This window comes from Prionailurus viverrinus, unplaced genomic scaffold (genome assembly GCF_022837055.1).
Source record: "Prionailurus viverrinus isolate Anna unplaced genomic scaffold, UM_Priviv_1.0 scaffold_35, whole genome shotgun sequence".
Taxonomy (NCBI): domain Eukaryota; kingdom Metazoa; phylum Chordata; class Mammalia; order Carnivora; family Felidae; genus Prionailurus; species Prionailurus viverrinus.
The window spans coordinates 3,281,711-3,307,188 of NW_025927605.1; the positions used below are offsets into that span (position 1 = coordinate 3,281,711).

Sequence of the window (25,478 nt, forward strand, 5' to 3'; positions counted from 1 at the left end):
TACCCTGCAGCCGGCTGGATCCAGGAGGAGCCAGAAGGGTCTGGGAGAGGCCAGGGCTCAGCATTCTGTCTCTAGAGAAGCTCTCAATTCCAGCTGCTCCCAAGAATGTCCTTCTTCTTTTTGCCTGTCTTCCTGTCTGGGGAGGAGGCAGCTTTTTCAGAAACTCAGCTAACCCAACCTTCCCTACCCCAAGCCTGCTGGGCCGCACTTGCCAACTTGAAGGCAGCAGAGCTTGGGGGCAAGTTGGAATTGAAAATATAAAAACGTCCCTCACCTCCGATAATAGAGGTGATACATGTTCATTGTTGCTTTGTTGAAAACTTAGAGAACCACAGGTCAGAGGTCACCCCCCCCCCCCCGACTCCCAACCCCATCTGTGGGCCTGTGAGGGAAGGGCCTGCGTGGGCACAGCCTCTGTCCTTCCCCCTCCCGTGGTGGGTGTCTGTGCAGCCAGACAGGGGCACAGTGAGTACTTGGTGAGTAGAACTCAATTAGAACCTAATTCTGCCAGGGGCGCCTGGGTGGCTCAGTCGCTTGGGTGTCCGACTTCGGCTCGGGTCATGATCTCATGGTTCGTGGGCTCGAGCCCCGCGTTGGGCTCTGTGCTGACTGCTGGGAGCCTGGAGCCTGCTTCAGATTCTGTGTCTCCCTCTCTCTCCCCCTCCCCCGCTTGTGCGTGCGCTCTCTTCTCTCTCCCTCTCAAAAATAAATAAACATTAAAAAAAAAAAAGAACCTAATTCTTCCAGATTATCCAGTTCTGGGGACAACCCTGGGGTGACCACTGTCTGTCTGGAGGGGGATGGGATAAGCCATGGCCTCAGACCAGTCCTCCGACTGCAGTGCAAGTGCCAGCTCAGGCCTGAAACTAAGAGTCACCTGGATGCCTCTTCTTCCCGCTGCTTCAGGGGACCCCACTGGGTGGGACCCCAAAGCTGGCCGGGTTGGCTTTGCTTTCAGAATGTCCCCAGGCCACTTCCCACACGCCGGCCCACATGACCCCAGAATAAGCTCTCAGCATCTCTGCCTGGGCTTCATAAGAGCCTCTCATCGGATTTCCAGCTTCCACCCTTCCCCACCCTCCCCATCCATCTGCAGGGACTAGCCCCAGGGCTCCTGGTGCTGCTCTGATCAAAGCTCCCAGCAAAAAAAAAAAAAAAAAAAAAAAAAAAAGCCCAGCCCCTGAGAACAGAACTGGATCCCCTCCTGCTCCTGCTCTCGCCTGGCCTCCTCTGGGCCTCTTCTCCTGCACACCCCTCCTCCGGGGCACCCCTCCCAGCCAGGGGGTGCTGGGTGATCCCGGAATACACCTGGCTCATTCCTCCTCAGGGAGCAGAATTCCCTCCGCCTGGCTCCCCCAGGGGTCTGCAGGCTCCTTTGCCTTCATTCAGATCGCTCTATGTGCCACCTCCTCTGTTCCCGGCCTCTCTCCGCTGGTGGCCCCTCACCCCTTCCCTGATTAGCTCTTCCCCATGCACCCCTCATTGCTGGAATTAACCTTGTGCCTGCCCCACCCAGATTGAAAGCTCAGCAGGGCAGGGGTTTTTTGAACATTTTGTTCCTGAAGCCCAGAGTCCAAAAAGTACCTAGCACATAGAGGGTGGTTCATAATTACTGGTTGAATGAAAAAAAAGGGCTTCTCCTTCTAGTCTTTCCCAGCAAATACCCATTGAACATTCACCGGGGCTGGAGTCGACCCTGGAACCAGATGCGGTGGTGAGCTTGGAAGTCCAGTTGGGGAGACAGAGCTGTGCATCTAAGGTGGTGAGTCCAGGGGGTTGTCACGGGTGGGGGGCAGTAGTGGGAAAAACTGGCCCAGTCTGAGTGCATCAGGGAGGACGTCCCAGAGGAGGTGATGCCCAAGCTGAGGGCTTGGCTTGAAAGAGGAACTGCAGTTCCTGGCGTCTAGGGAAAGGGAGGGGGCTGGTGGGGAGGGAGGATTCTTCAAGTCTGCGGAAGGTCCTGGTCCCTCCTGGAGGCAGGGATGTCGCCCCTCATGGCCACGTGTCAGCCTCTGGCACACAGTAGGTGTTCATGAAAACTGCCGAGGTAGCCAGTGTCCTGGAGCCACACCTGATTTTGAGGAAGGCATTTCAGCTGCTGAACAGGAGCCTTGTGGGGGGCAGGGGCGTGGTGGGGGTGAGGTTGGCAAGGGCTGGGCAGAATTCCCCTAGGGATTCACAGGATCAGAGGAGTTTTGACATGGAAAGGGCCCCAAATTCCAGAGTCTTTGTCGCTGCTTCCCTGGTGGGAAGGAAGTCAGCTGACTGGAAAGGGAGCTGAGGATCGAGGCCCATCCAGGTGGAATCAGGGCAGGCACCAGTCTTCTGTCTGTCCCGGGTCTGGCCCTCCCGGCGTCCTGGCCCGGGTGGGACGGGCTGAGGCTCCGCACTGGGCTTCAAGTGGGGCCCGAATAGTCTAGGGCCAGGGCAAAGGCAGAGAGAGGCCTCCTGGCCGAGGGGCCGGCCTGGCCCCTCCTTGTGTGCACAGGACCCTGAGCCTGGTCACGTACCCCGAGCCCCTCGGGAGGGGTGGGGTGGGAGGGAGAGGCATCCGGTGTTCCCAGAGTGTGGAATGTGGCACCTGGGGGGAAGCTGGCCCTCTCCCTTCCCCCACTGCAGGGACGGACAAGGGGCAACTCCCCCCCCCCCCCCTTTGGCCCTGGTTCCTGTCAGGCTGGTTTTTCCTCCCCTGGGGACTTGAAGAGGAACACCAGGGGCCATCCAGACCGGCCTGCCCTGCCCCACCTTTTATGGGTTCCCACTTGTGGAAAGTGACGAGATGAGCAGTCACAGAGGCAGCCAGACCTGGGCTGCTGGCCTTGGGTCCCTCTGCCACCACCCACCTGGCCTGAGCAAGCTCTTCAGAGCATGACCAGTATTTTTTGTCTTCGTCCTTCATGACCCAGGCTTGCTCCTAGGCTCCCAGGACTACATTCAGGCTCTCTTTATCTGTAATGATCTCAGCAGACCCGAAACTGGTCTCCCCACCCCAGACCATGCCCCCCCCCCCCCCCACCGCCTGGAACCCGCAGCAATTTCTAAAGCATACATTTGACTACATCACATCCCTGATTAAAATAATCTCCCGTTGTCTTCAGGATCAAGTCCATCTCGTTGGCTGAGCCGACAGCCCCTTCCTCCCACCCCTGCCCTGACCCCTGTCCTCCCTCACATAGTCCGGCCGGACCGAATTGCCAGTGGTTCTCCAAGCTGGCCAAAGTGATTCCATTCTTCCAGGCCCCTGTTCCCTTGCCCCCTGCCTGATAAACACCTACTAGTCTTTTAGCCTCTTGCTCAAGGGTCGTGCCCCCTTAGGAAAGCTGTCTCGATGCTCCCAGGAGGAAATGAATGCTCTCCCTTTGCCCCCACTTGCTCCTGTGCAGACACGATTCCCAGCACGGACACGCTTGATTATACCGATCTGTTTGAGGCCTAAACGCCTACTGGCTCAACAGTTCTAGAAAGATGGCCCACATAGTGGCTACTCACTCCCACACCTCTAGAAATCCTCCCAGTTATTTCAGAAGGTCCTCAGAGGGACGCCCCCATGTGCTGACAAGGTGGCTGCTGACCGTAGGCTCATGTGGGGTACACTCTGCTTCTCCCCAGCTCTGGCCCCGCCGGTCCACGTGCACTACCTGGGGTCAACATCCGTGTCCATGCTGGCAGGCCTTGTCTGGGTGCTTCTAAAGCTTCTGGTCCTTGGGGAGCTAGAGCAGGGGTCTCCCCCAGCCTCCCTGTTTCACCTCATCAGGCCCGAAGGAGCCCTCCTGCACCTAGACTCTCTCCAAGTCCCTCTTGAAAAGTTTCTGCCACATCTTCCCTTCTACCCTCTGGCTTCACAAAGAGGGAAAACCTGTGCAAGGGACCCCGGGGGTGGGGACAGGATTTAGAAAGCTTTTTGGGGGGGCTGTCTTTTCCCCACATCTGCTGCTCCCCTTTCCGAAACTTCCTCTCTAGTGTATGAGTGAGACAAAGACGTCAGTGGTGTGTGGATGGAGGGGAAGAGGTATTTACTCTATTAAATAAAATCAGTTCTAAATGCCCATCATGTAGTGTTTCTTAAGAAATTATTGCCTGCTGGGGCGCCTGGGTGGCTCAGTCGGTAAGCGTCCACCTCTTGATTTCGGCTCAGGTCATGATCTCATCGTTCGTGAGTTTGAGCCCCTGCATCAGGCTCTGTGCTGGCAGTGTGGAGCCTGCTTCAGATTCTCTCTCTCCCTCTGTGCCTCCCCAACTTGTCCTCTTTCTCTCTCTCTCTCTCTCTCTCTCAAAATAAATAAACTTAAAAAAAATTATTGCCTATTAATGCGTAACATGAAACAAGTTACACGTAAATACATCCTTGTAAAAATTAGAACAGCAGATGGGGCGCCTGGGTGGCTCAGTCAGTTGGGCGTCCGACTTCAACTCAGATCATGACCTCACACCTTATGGGTTCGAGCCCTGCGTCGGGTTCTGTGCTGACAGCTCAGAGCCTGGAGCCTGCTTCGGATTCTGTGTCTCCTTCTCTGACCTCCCCCGCTCGTGTTCTGTCTCTCAAAAATAAATAAACATTAAAAATTAAAAAAAATTACAACAGCAGAGATAAGTATGGGTTGCCTTCACTCAGCTTCTCTCCAAGGAAATCCTTGTCTTCGGTCTGGAGCACGTCCTCCCACACCTGTGTGCTTACATGCATATTCATATGCATACAGAGAAATAGCCATCTTTTTAAAAAATGTTTATTTATTTTTGAGAGAGAGAGTGACAGAGCATGAGCGGGGGAGGGACAGAAAGGGAGACACAGAATCGGAAGCAGGCTCCAGGCTCTGAGCTGTCAGCACAGAGCCCAACGCGGAGCTCGAACCCCAAACCGTGAGATCACGACCTGAGCCGAAGTCAGACGCTTAATCGACTGAACCACCCAGATGCCCCCCGAGGCCCACTACTTACCTGTAGGACCTTGGTCAAGTTTTTAACCTCTTTGAGCCTCAGCTGATCCTCAGGCCGGATCAGCTTTTCTTGTGACATTTGGATTATTAATTCATAGGTGTCACTTGAGAAAAGATTCCATGGTCCAGTATATTTGGTAAATTCTGGTTGGACAAAGTTAAATAATAATACTTATAATACATAATAATATATATCATTATAAGTATCATTATATAATCCTATCAATATATTGTTACAAGTAAATGATAATATAACAACACATACACTATTTATTATATAACGATTGTTGAATATTGTGATATTACTAGTTCATAATTAAATTATATAATAACATTTTTTTGAGTGCTTACTATTTGTCAGACACCCTTACAAGGACCGTCTCATTTAACCCTCAAAACAACCCCATAAACGAGGTTACTATTATTATCTGTATTTTACAAATGACGGACTAAGGTCATCAGAGCCTTTGGTACCACGCATTGTCACTCTCTAAGAGGGAGTGGGGACAAGCAGTATTTCTGATGTTTGTCAGTGGGTCCCCTTTTCCCAAAGGGATGTCATGGTGCTGGGGCTTTGTAGACATGAGGTGGGGGAGGTTGGGCAGGATCCGGTCTGGGATTCTTTCATGCTTTAACATTCCCTTCCCACTCCTGACGCTGTGTGCCCCTCCCCTGGAGGCGAGGGAACCTTGGCGTGGGGACCAGGGCTTGGGAAGGGAGCTCCTCCGTCAGGTTTTGCCCTCCAGCAGCCAGGGGCCGATCAGAGACTCAGGGCTGTGGGCAGTTCGTTACTGAATGGGAACAGCAGCTTGACCCCTCAGTTACATCTCTGGGGACAGCAGTCCGTACAGGTTGTTAGCTCCTGAGTTCTTGATGTACCAGAGAACTGGTCCAAAGCCACGCAGCTCAGGGTGGAAGGTGTTGGGCACTGTTCTGGCTGGGGAGCAGGGGAAGGGGATTCTTCCTGACCCCCCCTTGCATTTCAGCCTGGGGTTTACTGCCCTTGGGGTTGGCATAAGATTTTGGAAATGGGACCCAAAGGAGTTGTTCTGGAGCTGCGGCTTCGTTGGAAGGGAGAGCGAAGCCCTTGTCCCACCCCAGAGCCCCGGCAACCGGGCTGAGGGGTGAGAGGCTGGAAGCCAGGCTCTGACACAGCTGGCTGTGGACCTGCCAAGTGATTGCCCCTCTTGGAGCCTCTGTTTTCTCCTCTGTAAAATGGGCTGGGCTGCTGTGAGGATCCAATCAGACCTGAAAAGATGTAGGCTGTACTCCCCTCAGTCAGTTGTTATGATTATGGCCATGCGGCTTGCACGGGGCACTCTAAGCTCCTCTGGAGTTTTGGGAGCTCACAACCCCTTAATATTTGGGGGTGGGGGGCTTTGGTCCTATTCTTTTGTTTCCTAACACAAAACCCCTTCCCAAAGCCTCCTATCAAGCCAGAAGAACAGAGATTCCAGCTCGGGCTTGGTGTTCCTAGCAACCACGAAGAGCAGGCCTCCTTCTCTGGGTCAAATAAAGAGTGACTCACCTCAGTCCAGCCCTGGCGGCTACAACCTTTGTGAAGGCCCCGCCACACCCTGCTTTCATGGCCTGCCTTGGGTCACACCCGTCTTCTTTTCACCTTTGGGCACCCCAGACCCACTTACAGGTCTGATTCACTAGTTTAAACAGCCTCAGGCTGGCCTTCCTGAGTGGCTCAGGGCTCTTGCTGGTGGGTTAGGGGTGTGTGTAGGCTGTTTCTTGTCCCCTGCTCCTGGCTATAAGTTGGTGGCTGGAAGGCAGTTTGTTGGGGACTGGTTTCAGAGGCCTTCCTTTAGCCACAGGGGACCCAGGTGATGATATGTAGAAAGGAGGACTGAGATTTCATGGGGGAAACTGAGGCACGTTGATGGGAAGTGACTGGCCCATCTCCCTAACAGCATCTCAGAAGGGCTTAGGGCCTCGGTCCTGTGACTGAGTGACCGCTCTGACCTAAGGAACCATGGAGACATTTCTGAGGAGGGGTGAGGTCCTTGTGGACAGGAACTGGGGTGAGGCGCAGGCAGTGTCTGGCAGGGGGCCCTGCCTTCCCAGGCGATGAAGAAAAGGTGGAATTGTTGAGCGGGATGAAGAGGGGTGAAGAGCAGGGCTGGGGGCTGTGTGTGGAGACGAGGGTTCCTTCCCCTATGATCCAAGCTCTTCACTCCGGCCATGAGAACCTCCGGAGAGCCTGGCAGTTCAGCCATTCGTCCATGTCTGAGGCTCCGGGATTCAGCCTGATACCCTCCTTCCAGATGCTCACACGGAGGGAGGGATTCCACCCCGTTTCTGTCTCTGGGTGGCAGGTGCTACATGTCTCATGGGCAAGTTATTTGCTTCCTTCAGGCTCAGATTCTTCATCATGGATTTCAGGAAATCTGTGTTGAATGAATGCATGATTTGCAGGCGGAGGGTGGGGGCTGTCCTGGAGGGGGTGGGTGGTAAGAGGCCTCCAGGGGGTCTGCCCCAGGTGGGGTCAGGCTTGAGCCTGGGGTTCCCAAGAAGCCCCATATAGCCCAGCTGCAGAAGCCTCCCAGCAGCCAGCAGCTGTTCTCAGGAGCCTGCTCTCCGCCCTCCCCATCCCCCGCCCAGCCCCAGCCCCAGCCCCAGCCCCAGCCCCAGCCCCAGCCCCGGGATTTGTATGGCTCCAGCGGGGCCGGCAGCTTTGTCTCAGCAGGCCAGCAGCAACAGTCCCCTCCTCTCTGGGAAAGAGAGGGAGTCAGGGTGTGGGTGATCCCCACGGGGCTGTAATTCCAAGTGGGGTGTAGGAATCTCCTGAATGTACTGGAAGGAAGGGTTAACTTAGACCCCCAAGGAAGGGGCTTCAGAACATAATTCCAGAGGGGGCCTCTGAGTGATGGGGGGAGGGGGAGGACTGGGTGTAGGAGTCTACTGTCGGAAGGACTTAATTCCTGGAGGGGGTGTCAAACCTGGGGAAATCTTAATCGGGGACGCCCAGAATGTGACTGGGAGGGTGTCCTTGTGTGTGATGGGGTGAAGAAGGGAAGGAGTGTGACAGGAGGTGCTCCGTCGGGACTCTGGAGTGGGCAGGGTGGGGCACTTCGAGGGGGGAGGGTGGGGGTGGGGGTGAAGACTGTCTCAGGCCCCTGGGAGGGAAGAGCTGGAGGCAGAGCCGCCAGGAATCGACCAATGGGGAGAGTGCCCGTATTTGCACTCAGGAGCTTGCAAATTCCTCGGGGCTCAGATATCCGCCCTGACGCCCTCCCCCCTCCCCCTCTCCCTGCCCCCGCCCGCCCAGGGCATAAAAGGCGCCAGGTGAGGCCCTCGCCACTCCTCCCGCCAAGCGATACACCTCGGGCTACTGAACTATTCCCGCTGCGTCCCCATGGCTTCCTACACTTACCGCCAGTTGGCCACCACCTCGTCCCTCGGGGGCCCGGGCAGCGGCTCCCTGCGCTTCGCGGCGGGAAATGTCTTCCGCGCGCCCAGCATCCATGGGGGTTCGGGCGGCCGCGGCGTGTCCGTGTCCTCCGCCCGCTTTGTGTCCTCGTCCTCCGGGGGCTACGGCGGCAGCTTTGCGGGCGGCCTGGCCGGGTCCGACGGCCTCCTCTCGGGCAACGAGAAGCTCACCATGCAGAACCTTAACGACCGGCTGGCCTCCTACCTGGACAAGGTGCGCGCCCTGGAGGAGGCCAACGGCGACCTGGAGCAGAAGATCCGCGACTGGTACCAGAAGCAGGGGCCCGGGCCCTCCCGAGACTACAGCCACTACTTCAACACCATCGAGGACCTGCGGGACAAGGTGGGCGGCGGCCCAGCTTCGGGAGGTGCACCTGTCGCGCAGACCCAGCCCCGCGGGCCGGGCGAGGCCCGAGGCGGGCACGGAGGGCACCGGAAGCCACCACCCGACAGGGCAGGGCGGTAGCGGGCCCCTTAGGACGTGGGAGGGCCGCAGGGTGGGGCAGAGAGCTGGGGGCAGGTGAGCGGGGGCAGGACAGTGGGACAGGAAGTGGAGGCTGGGGCTAAGGGAAGGGGGTGGGGTGTGCAGCGGCGGTGGGGGCGGGGCTGGGGGGTGGGGAGGTCTGGAAAAGGGGGTGCGAAGGAGTAGGAGGAGGTGGGACAAGGCTGTGGGCTGTCCGGAGGTCTGGGCCAGAGGCCGCAGTCACAGACAAGAGTTTGGCCTGGGAGGGACCCATCCGCTGCTGCCCCCGGCGTGGGCCCCTCTGCATTGCATTCCTCTGGTGGGGCAGGTCTGCTTTCCTTCACGCTCGGGCTGGAGCCCCTCCTGCCCCGCCCAAGAGGGCCACCCGGATTTAGGAGGAACTTCTAGGAAGAATGGGAGGGGACAAATGCTGTGGCCTAAAGACCTGGTGAAGGCGGGACACACTCAGAGGCCCCGGGGGTCCTTTTCAGCAATAGTTCTGTGTGGGTGGAGAGTCCTGGGGTTGGGGGGTGCACCACAGGTCTTACAGGGAGCCCCGAGGCCATGCGGAACTGGGACCTCTGCCTTGAAGAAATGTATCAGAAGCCAGTGGGACATTTAATGGTCCCACATGCTGGGTCTCCAAAGCGGGCCCAGCGCCTGCCCTGTGCCCAGCATGGTGCGGGGTGCCAGGGGCATAGAACAGATAGGCCAGACTTCTAGACGAGGGGGGACAGCTAGAGATGTAAACAACAAAGTAGAATACTGCTTGCACACTTTAAAAATTGTAACCTGCCATAAGAAATACATTTCAGGGTGTACCCCCATGCGTTCTCGCTCTGTGATGCACACACCCAAAATGGAAGCAAAGCTTTCTTGAAACAATTCTTACCCTGCTGTGGTCCATCTCTTCTCATATTTTATATTCTGTTCAGTTTCATTAAAAACTATGCCAATCACCACTCACTGTACTGGGTGACTAATGAGCCATGACCTGCTCTTTGAAAAACATGAACCCAAGTACCATAATCAATGATGTGAATATGCCCATCACATCAGAGGGACCTCAGATGGGGGTCAATTTGGACAAGGACTCCTGAAGTTCATTTCCACCTCTGTAAGATAGGCATACCCACTGACCTGGCATGAAAGATGAAGTGCAAAGTGCTTGGCACATGATAGATGCTCAACACACGGGAATTCACTTTCCTAAAGCAGATTGTGCTTTGCACGGGGGGGTTCAGAGAAAGGTAACCCAATACGCCATCTGGTTTGCAGATCATTAGCATCTGCCTCCCGACTATTTAGAGTACAGGTCTCAGATGCTTTCCTCCCAGACTCACCTCTGCCCTCCCACACCCGTCCCCTACCCCCTGGCTCAGCAGTCCCTGACCACGGTTTCTCCTGCTCTAGCTCCTGGGCAGGGACTGACTTCAAGACCTCCCAGAGAGCAGGCCAATGGTCAGCTGAGTCTCTAGTGGGTAGGGGCACACCCATTTGTTTTCCTCTGTCTTCTGGGAAGAAAGTGGGTGGACAGAGCCAATATGCTGAGCTGGTGCCAACCTCCTGCCTCTGTCTTCCAGATTCTCGGTGCCACCGTCGAGAACTCCAGGATCGTCCTGCAGATTGACAATGCCCGTCTGGCTGCCGATGACTTCCGAACCAAGTGAGTATGTGTTTGCCCTGGAGGGCTGCAGAGGGGGCAATGCCAGGCCCTTTGGGTGCAGCGGGGGACTGCTCTCTGTCCTCGCTCACCCCAGCTGGCCTGGAGTAAGCCCCACCACCTCCACGGACTCCTGAACCATGAGGGGAGATGGGAACTCTGCAGGGGTTCGGAGGAAATGCTGGCCTGACTGCACCTATTTCCTCTGAAAGGCTTGAGATGGAGCAAGCCCTGCGCCAGAGCGTGGAGGCCGACATCAACGGCCTGCGCAGGGTGCTGGACGAGCTGACCCTGGCCAGGACCGACCTGGAGATGCAGATCGAAGGGCTCAAGGAGGAGCTGGCCTTCCTGAAGAAGAACCACGAGGAGGTGGGTGTCAGGCTGCGCCTCCTGTCCATCCCACTCCAGCTTTCCAGGACTGAGGACACTTTTTTGTCCTGTATCCTCTTGACCATGGCCGCACTTGCTGTACCCTCGGCATGGCCCCGGGCGTGGAGCAGGGCTTCCGGGGGTTCCAGCAGCGGATGGAGGCCACCTCGTCTGTCCTGCGGTGGTGGCTCCTGGTCTGCACCTGAAAATCAAGCCCTTTCCGCCTGGGGGACGGGGGAGTGACTTGGCCCAGGCCCAGCAGGCTCTGGGCTCCGACATGCCCATCTCTGCTGTGTCTTTCCAGGAAGTCAGTGCCCTGAGGGGCCAGGTGGGTGGCCAGGTCAGCGTGGAGGTGGATTCCGCTCCGGGCATCGACCTTGCCAAGATCCTGAGTGACGTGAGAAGCCAATATGAGGTCATGGCTGAGAAAAACCGAAAGGATGCTGAAGACTGGTTCACCAGTCGGGTACGGTAAGGGGAGCGGGTGCCCTCTGGGGAGGTGGCAGGGAGAGAGGGCTTTGTGCTCTCAGACAGAGGTCTGCCTCAGTGCTGACTCCTTCTGCCTCCTCTCTTATTGCAGATGGAGGAGCTGAATCAGGAGGTGGCCGGCCACACAGAGCAGCTGCAGATGAGCAAGACGGAGGTCACCGAACTGCGGCGCACCCTCCAGGGTCTGGAGATTGAGCTGCAGTCGCAGCTAAGCATGGTTTGTGCCCCCTGCCCCGTGGGATGCACGCCGGGGCCCTCGCAGCCTTGCGCAGCCCGGGCTGTGGCTGTGCCCATGCCCTCTCTGGGAACCGGTCTCCGCTGAGTCTGTTCCCTCTCCCTGCTCTCAGAAAGCCGCCCTGGAAGGCACGCTGGCGGAAACAGAGGCCCGCTTTGGAGCCCAGCTGGCCCAGATCCAGGCGCTGGTCAGCAGTATGGAAGCCCAGCTGAGCGACGTGCGTGCGGACACTGAGCGGCAGAACCAGGAGTACCAGCAGCTCATGGACATCAAGTCACGGCTGGAGCAGGAGATCGCCACCTACCGCAGCCTGCTGGAGGGCCAGGACGCCCAGTACAACAACCTGCCCACCTTTAAGGCTCTCTGAGTCCGACAGCCTCCTGAGCTTCCTGCTGTCCCGCAGAGAGGTTCCCCTGGGGAGGGGCGTGTGGGAAGGGACGGGCCCTACCCCCAGCTCTTTCCCTGACCTGCCAATAAAGCTTTATGACCCAAGGGAGGAAGGATGTTGGGTTTGTTGTCTCAGCCCATAGAGATGGGCCAGGACTTGGTCCTGTTAAGGTTTTATTTGGATCAGAGTGCACCCTGTCCTAAGAGAGGGAAGGGGTGGGGTACACGCTAACTCCTACGGTCGTGGTAATTCCTGTTTGCGGAACTTTTCATTTATCAAACCTGTTCCTTGAAACAAGCCTGTGATGGGGGCTCAGTAGGTTGAGCGTCCGACTTCGGCTCCGGTCATGATCTCACGGTTCGTGGCTTCAAGCCCCACATCGGGCTCTGTGCTGACAGCTCAGAGCAGCCTGCTTCAGATTCTGTGTCTCCCTCTCTCTCTGCCCCTCCCCTGCTCGTATTCTGTCTCCCTCTCTCAAAAAAAATGTAAAAACAAACTTGTGAAGCAAGCATTGTTCCCATTTTATAGAGGGATAAACTAAGGTTCAGAGAGGTGAAGTGGTTTGTTGTGTGTGTAACTGTTCCAACGTGGCAAAGGTGGGATTTGAAACAGTGGTTTTTTTTTTTTTTTTCAAATTTAGTTTTTTTAAATGTTTATTTTTGAGAGACAGAGTGCGAGTGGGGGAGGGGTAGAGAGAGAGGGAGACACAGAATCCGAAGCAGACTCCAGGCTCTGAGCCGTCAGCACAGAGCCCGACTCAGGGTTCCAACTTGTGAACCGTGAGATCATGGCCTGAGCCGAAGTCGGACACATAACCTACTGAGCCACCCAGGTGCCCCCAGAGTTAGTTTTCTTTCCACTTTACTCCCTCATGGGTGGGTGTGTGTATTTGTGTGTCGGAAATTAATGTTTATTTGAGCACTTAGTATGTGCCATTTAATCAAACAACCCTCAAAGGTAGTTAAGTAGCGTCGTATAGAGCAGGAAACGGGGAAGTTAGGTAACTTGTCCAAGGTCACAGAGTGTCTAGGTTTCCTGCTTACTAGCTCGCCGGGCCACCTTGTACCCCAGTCTCCTAGGATTTGACGCTCCCTTGTGCTGGGTCCTCAGTACCTTCGGGTCTTGTTCCGTGTGAAGTCCTAGGACCGGGATCCCTTGGGGGCAGCTCCTTTTGATAACATTTCTTCACCAAGCCAGGAACGGGGGCAGGCATCCCACTGAGAAGGCTGAAGAGAGTGTACCCGTTGGTGTGCATCTGTGTGCGAGCGTGCGCTAACACATTCATGCATTTCTGGGCAGCCCCACATAAGCCCCCTACGCCCACCAGCTCATACCTGGGCCCAGAGCCTGGAATGGGACCCGGCCGTGACCTGGACCTCCCGCACAGACCCCCAACCTGGCTTGCCTGAGGCTGGTCCCAGGCCAGCAAAAGAACGTAAGTCCCAGCTTCCTGGTAGAACTCTGCCCTTGTGGGGGTGTGGTCTTGCCACTGTGGTTTACAGTTCAGCTGCCAAGAATTGAGGCCAATTAAAGGTAAATAAGTACTTCCCCTTGGCTGGGAGGTTCAGCCTGAGTGGGTCTGTTAGGTCCCAGGGATCTGCCTGACGGCAGGTCCGCTCTGCAAAGGAGTCAGGTGAGGAGCACTCTACCCCCTGCCCCCAGAAGGGCTCCTGTAGGGGACTGAACTGGACACTTGTCTGCTGTGTGTGTCCCACACTGTGCTAAGGAGCCTGGGATCCAGGCATACCCTGTGCTGTTGATCCTGAGGTGGTGGTCTTTCTAGTTTTCTGTGGGTCTTAGAGGGGTTTGTTAGCTTGCTGTAAGTCAGAAATGGGGACCCCAGAGCTCAGATCTCTCTCGGGGTCTGGAGCCCCTCTGCCACCTCCCTAGCTGTTCTGCCCTGGCCTCCAGCATCTATGACTACTCCCCACGCCCCCACCCCCTCCACCTCGCTTAACGTTAGGGGCCTGGCCTCACTTGGAGGCTGGGTCTGTCCAGAGATTTCTGTCCCCTGTTCCTGAAAGCCTCTGTTGTCACAGCTGAAACCCTCCCCTATGCCCCAGAGGCCCCTGGAATGTGGTGTGGGGCGGGGTCTGGGCTCACACAGGTGGGTCAGGTGACTGGGTTGCAGGTCTGGGTATCGGGAATGAAGCCTTCCTTTGTGTGTGTGTGTTGGGGGGGGGACAGGGGCACTTTTCTGTCTCGGTCTGGGAGCTGAAACTAGGGGTGCTGTGTTGACAGAGAGTCTGGACCAGGGGAGAGGGAGGGGGAGGGAGAGAGAAGGGGAGAGGATTTAGAGGGTGCGTCTTTCCATCCCCGCTGGGCATTGCATTATGACCACTGGGTTTGCAAAGCATTTCCTGTCAGTCATGTGGCTCCATCCCTGTGAGTCAGACTGGGCAGGAGTTATTTCCATTTTCCTGATTGGTAGACTGAGGCTCAGAGAGGAGGCTGGATTACCCAAAGTCCCATACTGAAGTCAGCCACATACCTAATAGAGGAGGAATTATCCAGGCCCCAGGATGTGTGCTCTCTCCGTCCTGACACCTCCCTGGTGGGGGAGAAGGGGGGGGGCAGGTGAGGGTGGATTTATGGAGACCACACCCTCACGTGTCATTGAATGTTAACGGTGGCCCTGTAGCAGGACTCTGTGTTCATGGCTCCAATGGCTCCGTGATTTCTTTTTGTTTGTTCTGGTAAAATACACATATAATTTACTCTCTTAACCATTTGAGAGTCTATGGTTCTGTGGCACTGACATTCACACTGTTATGCAACCATCACTATTGTGTATGCTCCTGTGTCCGTCTTGTAAAACTGAAACCCTAAGTCTGTTAAATAGTAACCCCTTGTGTGATTCTGACTATTCTAAGTACCTCATATAAGTGGAAAAATGGCCCAATTTTAAGTCGGCTCAGCGAGGCTCAGCGAGGTTGAGTCACACCCAGAGGTGGAGTCCAGCCCAAGGCTTTTTCCGCCGGGCTGCTCGTCCAGGAGAGAAGGCCCCGAGACAGCCTGTTTGCAGTGGGCAAAGGACAGAAACTAGCACAGCATGGGTGGGCTGCCTGGGGCGGGGCCCCAGGCTGCAGCCTGGGCCGGAACCAGGTAGAGCTGGGTCCCCACCCTTGCCTGGCCTCTCGGACCCGGACCCGCTGCTAATGAGCAGGAAGCAAGGGGCCTCAACCTTGAGCTTGCAGGAGCTGTTTGCCCTGAAACCAGGGATTCGTGACTGGGACAGCTCCTGCCCCTGGAGAGGCCTGATGGTGTGTAAAAGCCCCCTTTTGAGGGGTGCTGGAGAGGAGTCAGGGTGCGGATGAGGGGCTGGCCAGGTGCCCATCCCTCCCTCAGCCTGGAGTGATGGTGTGTAATTGTTCCCGTGTTAATTGCTGGGGCCGTGATGTCTGCAGAGGCTTTAATGAGCTGTGGCTGATCTGACTTTGATTATTTTTCTTTCGGAGGGAAAGACGATGTCCTCCCGCCCAGGAGACAATACTGCACTGTCTGGGCCCAGTGCTCAGAGGCCCAGCTCAATCACCCCCTCCCACCCAGGCCTGTCTCTCTTACCACCCTAGCTCAGATGGCAATCCCGGGTACTGAGCCACACTATCTGCTTCCTTAGAAGATGGGGAGCCAAGAGGAGGCAGGATGGGGGCTCTCAGGTCTCAGGTGGAAGCTGACAGTGCCCCTTGCCACAGGAACCTGTCCAAGGTTTCACAGCAGTAATTGACGGAGCCAGGAATTGAACCCAGGCCTTAGGGACTCTGGAGCTCTATTGACCTCAGTGTGCTTCAACCCTGGAAAAGGTAGCGTCCTGACTCTCCAGATCAGCCTTGCTTACCTCCCCAAACCCAAGAGCCCTGGAGCTGGGGCTAGAGGGTCAAGCCGTGCCTCCAAATGGCACTACCCCCATGTAACAGGTATCCCTGAAAGCCGGCCTCTGGGTTGGTGGCAGAGAAAAGGGCTTTCCTGAGTGTTTTGCTCCCGCCTCTGGCCTCAGCATCCTGCTCTGTAAAGAGGTGTCTTCCAGTCGGCCTGCCAGGCCTCCCAATCTCCTCCCTCCCAACACTCAGGCACGTAGAACCCTCCGGGTCGGTCCCTCCCCGGCCCCACAGCGCTTGACAGGACAAACGGAGTTAATCTGGCTTTGCTATGCAGGGACATGCCTCTCTCTGGAGAAGGCAGGGGCTTCCCGGACCAGGCTCCAGTCTTATCTGCAGAGGTTTGCCCCAACGTGTCCCAGGAGCAAGCAAAGGTTCAGTGACATGTGCAATTGGCAGGTGGCAGATTATCAATCAGCCCCCTGTCAGCCCTGAGGCTCCTGGTCTTTGGGACAGTGCCAGGGTGGTGGGGCAAGGGGCTGGTGGGGGCCTGGGGTGGGGAGGAGAGGAGGGGATGGAGGAGGAGAGTCCTGCTGTATCAGGGAAATGACGGATGTTAGCTTCTCTGATCACCTTAGCTGGAAATGCGCTCATGACCCCCTCTCCTGTCCTCAGCCTGTGCCCATGGGCCCTGCATTCCTGGGTGTGCCTCTGCCCACCCATCCCCAGAGGCCAGTGCTACCCCCCCCCCCACCCCCCCAACCCTGCAGGCTCACACATGGGGTCTGGGAGTGGGATAACAGAGCAGCGATAGGGAGGGGGCTCCCAAACTGAGAGCATGGAGCTGGCCGCCTGGGGTGAGGGTCCTGGGCTGGAGGCAGCAGAGAAAACTCCGGGAGGGCAGAGCTGGCCTGGGCTGCTCTACCCGTAGGCGGAGGCCTGGTAGCTGTGGAGTGACAGGAGTTTTCTCCCCAGCAACTCTTCACGTTCTCCCGGGAGTGCAGACATGAACCTGCCTTCGAAGTGTTAAAACCATGGCCCCGGGGCAAAACACCATTCATTCTGAATCATCTCTTTTGTTGCATTTAAAAAAAAAAAAAAAAAAAGAAAGAAAGAAAGAAAGGAGAAACTCCACACCAGCCAGGCAGAGGTGTGCAGGCGGCTGTGTTTGAACACAGGAGTTGGCTTCCTTTTGGGGGAGGAGACGAGGTCCCACAACAACTCGGAGGGGTATATAAGGAGCCGCGGGCTGGGGGGAGACATTCCTGGGGCCCTGCTTCCAGCCCAAGCCTGAGGCTCCACCAGCACTTCTCCAGCCTGCTGAGGACTCACCCGCTGCCCGGCCATGAGCACCACATTTCTGCAGACTTCTTCCTCCACCTTTGGGGGTGCCTCTACCAGAGGGGGTTCCCTCTGGGCTGGGGGAGGCGGCTTTGGTGGGGGGAGTCTCTACGGGGGCGGTGGAGGCCGCAGTATCTCGGCTTCTTCTGCTAGGTTTGTCTCCTCGGGGTCCGGAGGGGGCTACGGCGGCGGCATGAGCTGCGGCTTCGGTGCAGGGGCTGGTAGTGGTTTAGGCGGAGGCTTCGGAGGTGGCCTCGGAGGAGGCTTAGGAGGTGGCCTTGGAGGTGGCTTTGGTGGGGGTTTTGGCGCTGGCTTTGGTGACTTTGGTGGCGGCGATGGCGGCCTCCTCTCCGGCAACGAGAAGCTCACCATGCAGAACCTCAACGACCGGCTGGCCTCCTACCTGGACAAGGTGCGCGCCCTGGAGGAGGCCAACGCCGACCTGGAGGTGAAGATCCGGGACTGGTACCAGAAGCAGAGCCCCAGCAGCCCGGAGCGGGACTACAGCCACTTCTACAAGATCATCGAGGACCTGCGGGACAAGGTGAGTCCTCCAGCATCAGCGAGAGGGGAGCAGGTGGCTGGCGCCCTGCATACATCTCCATCATCTTTCTTGCTGCCTCAAGGAAATCCTTTTCCTGCCCAGGCAACGACTGTCGGTGTATAACTTGGAGAGCAGGGAATGCTTTCCAGGTGCGGAGGCCAGCATACATCCGCTCAACTTGGCAGTGAGAATCTGCTCAGGAACTCTGGTCGGAGGAGGGTCCGAGGTGGGGGCAGTTACACACACCAAGCAGGGGTCTGCATAAAGCTCTCTTTTGCTTCTTTTGCAGGAACAGTTAAGGGTAGCTTCAGGAGCCTTGAATGCCAGGACCACCTCCCTCACCCTTTGAGGAGGTCTTTGGTGCGAAAAAGCTCTATTGGGACTTAGGAGACCTGGAACTCATTATGTGCTCTGCCAGTTACTTACTCACCCTCTCTACTTACCTGGACTGGTTTCCTCAGCTGTAGCGTGCCTTCCTGCCCTGCCCTCCAGGGTCCTACTGGCTGTGGAATGTTCTGTGGGTCCATGGCTGTGTCAAGTGTGCAGGAGGCCAGTGACCAGGGGAGGCTGGCAGAATATTCCCGAGAAGGCTGCTGAACCCTACCGCACCCAACTCCTGGCCAGGCACTTCCCACAGGGGAGTCCAGGCACTCCTGGCTCCTTGGTTTTTCATGCCCTGGAGGCAGGAAGGGTGGTGTGGGCTCACACCAAGTATGGGCACTTGAGGTGAGGCTGAACTCTGCCCCGGGGAGCCTATAGGCCTCTGTTGCTCGTGTCAGAAGGGAGACTGTCAGTAAGGCGTCTGACCTGGGGTGCAGGGTGGGGAGAGCAGTAGGGAAGAGAAAACAGTGCTCCAGATACCAACTCCCTGCTTCCTGCAGATCCTGGGGGCCAAGATCGACAACTCCCGGGTCATCCTGGAGATCGACAATGCCAGGCTGGCGGCAGATGACTTCAGACTCAAGTATGCTCCTGCCTCTCTCTCCCCTCCAGATTCACCCCCTTTCTTGGCTTTCTCTCCCTCTTCCAGCTCCAACAGCCCGCACCCCTACTCCAACAGCCCACAGCCCACTTCCTTACTCTGGGCTCCCTCTGTCTTCCCAGGTATGAGAACGAGTTGGCCCTGCGCCAGAGCGTGGAGGCCGACACCAACGGCCTGCGCAGGGTGCTGGATGAGCTGACCCTGACCAAGACCGACCTGGAGATGCAGATCGAGAGCCTGAACGAGGAGCTGGCCTTCCTGAAGAAGAACCACGAGGAGGTGGGGGCCGGCAGGGGCTGCTGGTGGCGGGGGGCAGAGTGGGACCATGGGCACCTCCTCATCGTTGACCGAAGGGCTTGGTGGTTCAGATATGCTCCCCTCCACCAAAAACAGGATGTGTCGCCACGGAGAGCAAGGGGTACTGTCCTTTGGGAACCCAGATCCCTTTCCTTCTTGTATCCATAGCCAGGCCAGGTGGTCAGTGGGACCCGCTGTCCTGATTTGTTTCATGAGCTCAGACAAGGGCCCTGCTGTCTTGAGTCCTCCCGTAGGACCTAGCAAGGAAGAGAGACCCTCAGAGCCAAGGGGCCCATGTGCTCAAACCTCTTCATGCTCACTGGGAAACAGAGGCTGGGGGGTGGGTATGCAGGAGGGCGAAGGGCATGTCGTGAGTCAGGCATGAAGCCGGGATTGGCATGTGGGAGCCCGCTCTCTGCCCCCTCTTCTGCCCTCCGTCCCTAAACGGGCCCCACCCACTCCGCAGGAGATGAAGGAGTTCAGCAGCCAGCTGGCCGGCCAGGTCAACGTGGAGATGGACGCGGCCCCGGGTGTGGACCTGACCCGTGTGCTGGCTGAGATGAGGGAACAGTACGAGGCCATGGCCGAGAAGAACCGCCGGGACGCCGAGGCCTGGTTCTTCAGCAAGGTGGGCCCGAGCTCACGGCCCCGCTTCAGCTCCCCACGTCTCCCAGGGCTCCTGTGGGCCTCACTGGTCTTGTGCGTGGCCTACAGACGGAGGAGCTGAACAAAGAGGTGGCCTCCAACACAGAGATGATCCAGACCAGCAAGACAGAGATCACGGACCTGAGACGCACTTTGCAGGGCCTGGAGATCGAGCTGCAGTCCCAGCTCAGCATGGTAGGGCCTCCGACCCCCCACCCGGCCACAGCCCAGTGCAGCCAGGCCTTTGCCACCGTCCATGGCTCATTAAGTCTGTGGGTCCCCAAGCCTCCTCCCAGGGGGTTCTCTGCACTCCATTCAACACCCATCTGCATGCCCATGGCATTTTCCTTCCTGGCCTGATGTGGGGTCCGTTGACCACCCCCCCTCCAGAAAGCCGGGCTGGAGAGCTCGCTGGCGGAGACGGAGTGCCGCTATGCCACGCAGCTGCAGCAGATCCAGGGGCTCATCGGCGGCCTGGAGGCCCAGCTGAGCGAGCTCCGCAGCGAGATGGAGTGCCAGGACCAGGAGTACAGGACGCTGCTGGACATCAAGACGCGGCTGGAGCAGGAGATCGCCACCTACCGCAGCCTGCTGGAAGGCCAGGACACCAGGCAGGGGCCAGGGTGCAGGGGGAAGCCTGAGAGAGGGGCCGGTTAGGGTTGGGGTGGAGAGTCTTCGGGGGACAGCAGTGGGACAGGGAAAAGGAAATGGAGGGGGTGTTAGTGTAGATCAGAATCTGTCTGCTTGGGGGTGGCAGGTCTGAACAGGTTCTCAGGATGTGCCAGCCTCTAGAGAAGTCAGATGTGCAGGTGGTGGGGGGTGGGGGCCTCTGGAGAGGATTGCTTAGCCAGACACCGGGGCCCCCTTAGGGAGACCTGGGCTCATGCCCTCCCCTTACATCTGCTTCCCCTCTCTTTCAGGATGGCTGGCTTTGGCACCAGAGAAGGTAAGAAGGCTTAACTCTTCCCGCATGGGGCGGGTGGGGGGGGGGGGGCGGGCGGGCGGGCAAGGCGGCTGTTGAAGCCACCGTTCCCCTTGGCATGGGGTGGAAGCAGGAGGAGGCCAAACATGCCAGTGGGGCAGGAACACACCCATTTCAGGTGATACCTCTTCCCCGGGGGACCCTCCATCAGCCCCAGTAGAGTCAGGGCTGAAGATTTATTGAGAACCTTCCGGGTTGAGCAGGCTCTGTCCAGGGCATAGCTTCCTCCAGGCCCCACCTTCCTGCACTTATGGGAAGAACCCCCCAGTTACTACCTGTTCACCCTGACTTTCTTGCTCACTGTGGGGCGCGAACTGCCGCTGCCTGCCTCCGTGATGAGTGGTTCACCGCCAGACCTCCTGGCCACTCTCGAGGGATTGGCCAGCGGCCATTCTCAGGGGTGCTGTCTGGTTCTCCCCGAGCTCAGCCAAGGTCCTGGCTGCCTTGGGAGGGCGAACAGCGAGGGTCCCCCCCTCACTCTCAAGCTTGCTCCTTCTTTCTACAGCATCCCTGGGAGGTGGTGGCGGCAAAGTTCGCATCAACGTCGAGGAGACAGTGGACGGGAAGGTGGTTTCTTCTCACAAGAGAGAGGTCTGAGTGCCTGGCGCAGGAGAGACCTCCCTGGCCACCCCCACCCTCCCCAGGCTGGATGGAGGACCGCCCAGAGGGGCCAGAAGAGCAAACCCCAGTCCCTGCTTTCAGAGGGTCCGGCTCTCCCTGTTGGGCGCTCGGCATCCTCCCCCTCCCTCTCCCCACCTGCTCTAGAACAGGGACAGGCAAGAAGTAGCTGTATTGTGTAACGAGCTGGATCATACCACATCTGCCCATGCAATAAAAATTGCTTTTCCTTTTGCAAATATCTCTTGGTAGTATGTCCAGTTTTTCTTGTTGGGGGCTTCTGTGGGCCTAGGACCCACATGATGACATCTCCTACTTTGGCCTCTTCCCTGCACCCAGGACCAATTCAGACTGTTCCGGTGACTTGATGTTCTGGCTCATTCCATCTAGTGATCATGGAAGCAGGAGACGGGGTTTGCCCTCAGAGCAGTTGGGTGCACCCGGCAGAGGACTTGTCACATCGAACAATTATTTAGCGAGCAACTGACTGTATAGGTCGTACTGGTTACCACCGTGTGGTTGGCACTGTGCTATGTGACCCCACCCCCGCGTCCTGTTTAAGGCAATTGTGGGCCATCAGGATTTACGATTCCCACCTTAGAGATGAGGAAGCCAGGGAGGTGAGTGACTCCCTCAGGGGCCTCATGGATGGATGGTGAGCAACAGGGCTGGGCCTGGACCCTACATCTGTATGACTTTTAAGTTCAGCTCTTGTTCTGGGACGCCAGGCCCTGGCCCTGCACAGCTCACTGCCAGGACCTTCCTCCTTATTTCTGGTCCTCCTACATGTGTCCCTAGCACCTCCCCTCTTTTCCAGTCAGGCACACCTGACCTCCAGAGTGGCTGAGCCAGGTACCATCGCTGCCTCCTGCAAAGAGGGACCTTATCTACCCCCTTACCCCTGAAGCTGCCATCTCCTTCCCATAAGGCAATTACCGTGCTCAGAGGGAAAGACACCAACTCCGGGAAGCCCTCTCTGATTTCTCTAAGCTTAAATCCAAAGCAACATCAACCCCTATTGCCCTCCTCAGTCCAAACCTCACTCCTGCTCCCCCGACCCCAGCATCTCTGCCTTTGGGCTCATTAGAGCAGCAGTGACATCCACACACACTGAATTTGTTGCCTCTGGTCTGAGGCTGGTTCCTCTGGGATTCATAGTCCCAGACAGAGGGCAAGGAATGAGGAAGCAGAGCGTTCTGGGTGCTGTGGCTGGGCTGGGCTCTGGTGAGGACTATGGGGAGAGGGAGAGCCGGTTTCTTAGTCCCGCTGGGAACAGGAGGTTGGAGGTGCCTCTGTTCTGAGAATCAGATCATCCGGGGGAGAATTAAGCCCTCTGAGCGGGCCGCCCTGAGTCTTGCTGGGTGAAACTCTGCCCAGCAACCCTGGTTGGAGAGAGGGTGGCGTCTGTTTCTTCGGGAGGAGGTTTAATCTAGAACGTGTCTCCTGAGTACACAGTTGGAGGCCAGACTTCTCTGGGGCTGGAGGAAGGAAACAGAATTTACGAAGCCTCTATATTCTGCAGGGCTCTGGGCGGGGCATTCAGAGGATGGCATCTCAATGACTCTCTTGGAGGCTTCGTGAAGGTGGGGTGGACCCTACATCCTCAGTTTTCAGAGGAGGAAACTGAGGCTCAGGGAAGTTAAGTAGCTTGAATTAAGTCACAAGCTGGGAAATGGGAGGCTGAGCCTGGGAATGAGCCCTCTGATTTCAGACCCTTGCTCTTCTCTGGACGTCATGAGGGTGATGGAAACTGGCAACACCTTTCTTAAGAGAAGCCCTCTCTTTTTTTTTGTTTTTTTGTTTTTTTGTTTTTGTTTTTTCTGACAGTTTTTAGACCTAACATTTGATTTAATTAACTAATTATTTATTTTTTCTTTTCAAATCTTTATTTAACTTTTAGTTAGTTAACACAGTGCAACACTGCTTTCAGGAGCAGAATTCAGTGATGCATCACCTAGGTACAACACCCAGTGCCCATCACAAGGGCCCTTTAATACCCATCCCCCATCCAGCCCATCGCTGCCCACCTCCCTCCATCAACCCGCTGTTTGTTCTCTAAGAGTCTCCTGTGGTTTGTTTCCCTGTCTCTTCCTTCTTTTTCTTTTATTTATGAAACCCCTTTCTTAACGTCTGTGGGAAGCCAGTTCAACTGTCATACAGCTGTTACCGTCAGAAAGATTACTCTCACATCTAGCTTTGGTCTCCTGTGCTGTGGCTTAAGTTCACACCGAAGCCCAAAACATCAGGTGTCATGTTCCCTGACGTCCTGACAACAACCAGGCCCCTTGCTGAATCCAGGTCCCTGCTCCTGCTTCACCAGCCTCCGGGCCTCTGTCAAGAAGTCTCAGGCCTTCAGAGCAACCCGCAAGGGTTTTCTCAGCCCACAGTTTGCCAAAATAACAACCCCCTGCAAAGGTGCAGAGAGGCAAAAGGTGGGTCTCCACTCTTATCCAGCAGGCCTTCTCTTGGGGCCAGACCCTGGGCTGGTGGGGAGAGAAGGCTGGTTCCGTTTCCTTGGAGGGCCCCTTCCACTCTCCTGGGATCCTGGGGCTGGAGGGAGCTGACAGAGAGGGCCTTGGATCTGCCAAGTCCTGTTTCCTGCCTGACCCTGGAGTGAGATGCTCACACCCAGGGAAAACTGGTGCCCTGCCGAGCCCTTTAAGTAGTCTCTGGGCAGAGATGGCCCGCCTTCTGCCTGCCCCTGGGCTGAGGTCGGGCTTGGTTTCCAGCCAGTGTGGGAGGCAGACAGCAGGCCTCCCTTCTACCCTAGGGAGAGGGTAGCTATGGGACGAGGGATTAGGGCCTTGGGTGTGTCCTCTGCACAGGCTGGGCTTCCCAGGGTAGGCACGGGGCACTGCCCATCTCCCTGAGGACTTTGGTTGGTCCCTGTCCCTCTGTGGGTCTCAGCGTCCTCATCTTTAAATTGAGGAGTCTGGCTGGACCAGACGATTTCAAGGTTCTCTATGACTTGATCTGTGTCCTGGGACCTCGGAGGGGATCCTGGACTGTGACATCGATGGCCCTGGGGCTGTGTCTCCTCCTTGCACTGCTGAGTCCTCAGAGTGGGAGCTACATAAATATTTGTTGAATGAATGCATGACTTTGCTCCTCCTTTGCTTTTTCCCGTTTTAGACATGGCTCCGGACATTCACCAGAATCTTGGGCGAGTATGTCCCTGGTGGTCACCTGCCCCTCCACGGACAGCTGGCAGCTTCTCCCATGAGATCTGTAGCAGGGATGACCCCATCGGATAATACTCCTGGTTGCCATTCATTCTCATCTAAAGCCAGCAGACAGGGGTGTCTGGCTGGCTCAGTCGGTTAAGCATCCGACTTCGGCTCAGGTCATGGTCTCATGGCTCGTGAGTTCAAGCCCCATGTCAGGCTCTGTGCTGACAGCTCGGAGCCTGGAGCCTGTTTCTGACTGTCTCTCTCGCTCTCTTTCTGCCCCTGCCCCGCTCACACTCTGTCTTTATCTCTCAAAAATAAACATTAAAAAAAAAGTAAAGCCAGCAGACGAAACAAACAAACAAACAAACAACAAACAAACAAAACACCGCTTCTTGGGTGTTTGAGAGCTTCTCTCTGCCAGGAGGGAATGCCTTGGAGGTTTATAAAGACCTTCTCAGGGTGCCTGGGTGGCTCAGGCAGTTAAGTGTCCAACTCTTGACTTCAGCTCAGGTCATGATCTCATCGTTCCTGAGTTCGAGCCCCACACTGGGCTCTGTGCTGACAGCATGGAGCCTGCTGGGATTCTCTCCCTCTCTCTCTGTCCCTCCCCTGCTTGCTCTCTCTCTCTCTCCCTCAAAATAAATAAAAATAAACTTCAATAAAATAAAATAAAATAAAATGTGAAAAAAAAGAACTTCTCCTCAGGGAATGTAAAACCGAGTCGGGGAAATAAAGTAGGAACACCACCAGCTGTCACTCGTCTGATTGTTGTGGGCACCGTGCTGGCTGCAGGGACCAGAGAGGGAGGCAGAGCAGGCTGGCACAGAATGGAGGCCCAGGACAGGTCAGGATGCACAGATGAGCTGGAATTTCCTCATTTGTAAGAAGGAGGGGCTCTGCCTGCCAAGTGCTTCCCTAGGTCAGGTGCTTCTCACTCATCAAATGCCTGTTTTTCAGTTGTGGCCACCAAAGCACTGACAGGTTGAGTAACTTTCCCAAGGTCACACAGCCAGTCGATGGCAGATGTAGGTTGAAACTCCGTTCCATCTAATTCAAAGGCTTTGCCGACCTCACTGGTTCCTGGGAAGCACGGCAGTAGAAG

General features: G+C 56.6%; 2 protein-coding genes across 2 annotated transcripts; both read left to right on the forward strand.

The window, feature by feature from the left end:
* Window positions 1-8,224: 8,224 nt before the first annotated feature.
* On the forward strand, window positions 8,225-12,087 carry KRT19 (keratin 19). Its single transcript, XM_047846009.1, has 6 exons — window positions 8,225-8,715; window positions 10,419-10,501; window positions 10,711-10,867; window positions 11,172-11,333; window positions 11,448-11,573; window positions 11,704-12,087. Exons 1-6 carry the CDS (start codon window positions 8,299-8,301, stop codon window positions 11,956-11,958), a joined length of 1,200 nt encoding a protein of 399 aa, XP_047701965.1. The 5' UTR covers window positions 8,225-8,298; the 3' UTR covers window positions 11,959-12,087.
* Window positions 12,088-12,770: 683 nt separating this feature from the next.
* Window positions 12,771-21,409, forward strand: LOC125158673 (keratin, type I cytoskeletal 15). The gene is made up of 9 exons (XM_047845997.1): window positions 12,771-13,612; window positions 16,473-17,682; window positions 18,564-18,646; window positions 18,787-18,943; window positions 19,428-19,589; window positions 19,676-19,801; window positions 19,997-20,217; window positions 20,527-20,552; window positions 21,094-21,409. The coding sequence occupies exons 2-9, from the start codon at window positions 17,143-17,145 to the stop codon at window positions 21,183-21,185; spliced, it is 1,407 nt and encodes a 468-aa protein (XP_047701953.1). The 5' UTR covers window positions 12,771-13,612; window positions 16,473-17,142; the 3' UTR covers window positions 21,186-21,409.
* The last annotated feature ends 4,069 nt before the right edge of the window (window positions 21,410-25,478 follow it).